General features: G+C 54.6%; 2 protein-coding genes across 2 annotated transcripts in view; one reads left to right on the top strand and one right to left on the bottom strand.

Annotated features, from left to right (window-relative positions):
• The window catches only part of cdh23 (cadherin-related 23), a 209,271-nt gene that overhangs the window by 147,053 nt on the left and 59,718 nt on the right, over window positions 1-2,500 (top strand). The gene's annotated exons all lie outside the window — the stretch shown is intronic.
• LOC133118737 (uncharacterized protein C10orf105-like) overlaps window positions 316-2,500 on the bottom strand; it is a 3,850-nt gene continuing 1,665 nt past the window's right edge. The window contains exon 2 of the mRNA XM_061228917.1: window positions 316-952. Coding sequence (XP_061084901.1) covers window positions 531-941 — 411 coding nt within the window. The 5' untranslated portion in view covers window positions 942-952 and the 3' untranslated portion in view covers window positions 316-530. The remainder of the gene's footprint in view (window positions 953-2,500) is intronic.

Below are 2,500 nucleotides of genomic sequence, written 5' to 3'. Positions count from 1 at the left end.
GGGGGAAGGGGTCCCTCGTTTTCTCACTTAAGGGCTAAAGTTGAGTCTCCATGACGAGCTGCTGTAAAGAGGCTGAGGGCTTTAGGGAGGGGTGGAGGTAATGTCTCAACCCACACCTCGAGCAGGGCTCTGGTGTGTGAGTGTGTGTGAGTGTGTGTGTGTGTGTGTGTGTGTTTCTGAGTGTGCGCGTGTGTGTGTGTGTGCATGTACGTGTGTGTGTGTGTGTGTGTTTCTGAGTGTGCGTGTGTGTGTGTGTGTGTGTGCATGTGTGCGCATGTACATTTATGTTTGTGTGGAGGTAAAAACAGGACAGGATTCACAGGGTATGTGTCTTTTATTGGATGACAAATTCATTTACATAGTTATTCCTCAGTTAGTGATTGAGAGTGGTCAGATCTTGGTGGCATGGTCATAGAGACAGTCTGCGGTCAGACTCAGATCTCGGTGGCGTGGTGGTTGCGGGCGGTCAGATCTCGGTGGCGTGGTGGTTGCGGGCGGTCAGATCTCGGTGGCGTGGTGGTTGCGGGCGGTCAGATCTCGGTGGCGTGGTCGAACAGGCAGGGCACGGTGAGGTGCGGAGGGAGGGGGCTGGCGGGGGGGCCGTCTCTCTCGGCCCTGCGGGGGGGCGGGCGTCTGAAGGAGGACGAGAAGGAGCGTCGCACGGAGCCCAGACGTTTCCACAGCCTCAGCTGGGGCTCGCTGGACAGGGCGGGGGTCCCGGCCCCACAGCCCCCCTGGGGGCCCCCGCCCCGCGCCGAGGGCCTGCACACCGCCATGAAGGTGGCACAGCCGGCGAACAGGAGGAAGAGGCACAGCACGATGATGATGGAGAGGAGGGGGCCGGGCAGGGCGGGCGGAGCCGAGGGCGTGGCGGGGCTGGGGGAGCAGGTGATGTTGGAGAGCAGGGTCTCTGTCAGGTTGTAGGGGGCAGAGCTATTCATCTCGGCTGGGTCTGCAGGAATAGAGGAGTGAGGTTAGATCAGCGTTTTACTCTCTCCCCCTCTCTATCTCTAATCTCTCTCTCTATCTCTATCTCTCTCTCTCTCACTCACTTTCTATGTATCTCTTTCTCTTTTTCTCTCTCTCTCTCTCCCTCCCTTACTTTTTGTTTGTTTATTGTTGTCTGGTTTTGTTTTTCAAGCTCCATAATTTCTATTTCTGGATACTGTCTCAATAAAGGTGTTTTTTTCATTCTTTGACTCTCTGTCTATCTCTCTTTCTCAAATTAAAATTAAAATGAAAAAAATGCAATAAACATTATGCCAGCCAGTTTGAATGAAGTGACTCTCTCTCACACACACACACACACACACACACACACACACACGCACGCACTCACACACACACACACACTCACACACACACACACACACACACACACACACACACATACACACACTCACTCACACACACACACACACACACACACATACACACACATACATACACACATCTTGAATGCCCATAAAGTGCATCTCCTGCACTAGGTCTCCAGCGGGGCTGTCAGTCTGGGTCTATAGTGTGGCCTCATGTGTTCATCACTGCCATGACTGCGCTGACACCGAGAAGCTAAAAGGTTTGACCCGTCTACGGTCTGAAGGCAGAGTTACCGTAGTGCTTTCCCCTCACACTCTGGTTTGGGGGCTCTCTATGGGCTGGTTTGGGGGTTTCTGTGCGCTGGTTTGTGGGATTTCTGTGCGCTGGTTCTGTGGGGTTCCTGTGCGCTGGTTCTGTTGGGTTTCTGTGTGCGTGTTTGTGGGGTTTCTGTGTGCTGGTTCTGTGGGGTTTCTGTGCACTGGCTCTGCAGGGTTTCTATGTGCTGGTTCTGCAGGGTTTCTGTGTGCTGGTTCTGTGGGGTTCCTGTGCGGTGGTTCTGTTGGGTTTCTGTGCGCTGGTTTGTGGGGTTCCTGTGCGCTAGTTTGTGGGGTTTCTGTGCGCTGGTTTGTGGGGTTTCTGTGCGCTGGTTTGTGGGGTTTCTGTGCGCTGGTTCTGTGGGGTTCCTGTGTGCTGGTTCTGTTGGGTTTCTGTGCGCTGGTCCTGTGGGGTTCCTGTGCGCTGGTTTGTGGGGTTTCTGTGCGCTGGTTTGTGGGGTTTCTGTGCGCTGGTTTGTGGGGTTTCTGTGCGCTGGTTTGTGGGGTTTCTATGCGCTGGTTTGTGGAGTTTCTGTGCGCTGGTTTGTGGGGTTTCTGTGCGCCGGTCTGTGGGGTTTCTGTGCGCTGGTTTGTGGGGTTTCTGTGCGCTGGTTTGTGGGGTTTCTGTGCGCTGGTTTGTGGGGTTTCTATGCGCTGGTTTGTGGAGTTTCTGTGCGCTGGTTTGTGGGGTTTCTGTGCGCTGGTCTGTGGGGTTTCTGTGCGCTGGTTTGTGGGGTTTCTGTGCGCTGGTTTGTGGGGTTTCTGTGCGCTGGTTTGTGGGGTTTCTATGCGCTGGTTTGTGGAGTTTCTGTGCGCTGGTTTGTGGGGTTCCTGTGCGCTGGTCTGTGGGGTTTCTGTGCGCTGGTTTG

This window comes from Conger conger, chromosome 18 (assembly GCF_963514075.1).
Source record: "Conger conger chromosome 18, fConCon1.1, whole genome shotgun sequence".
NCBI lineage: Eukaryota > Metazoa > Chordata > Actinopteri > Anguilliformes > Congridae > Conger > Conger conger.
Note: the sequence above shows the minus strand (reverse complement) of the source record. Positions and strands in the feature narration are given on the sequence as shown.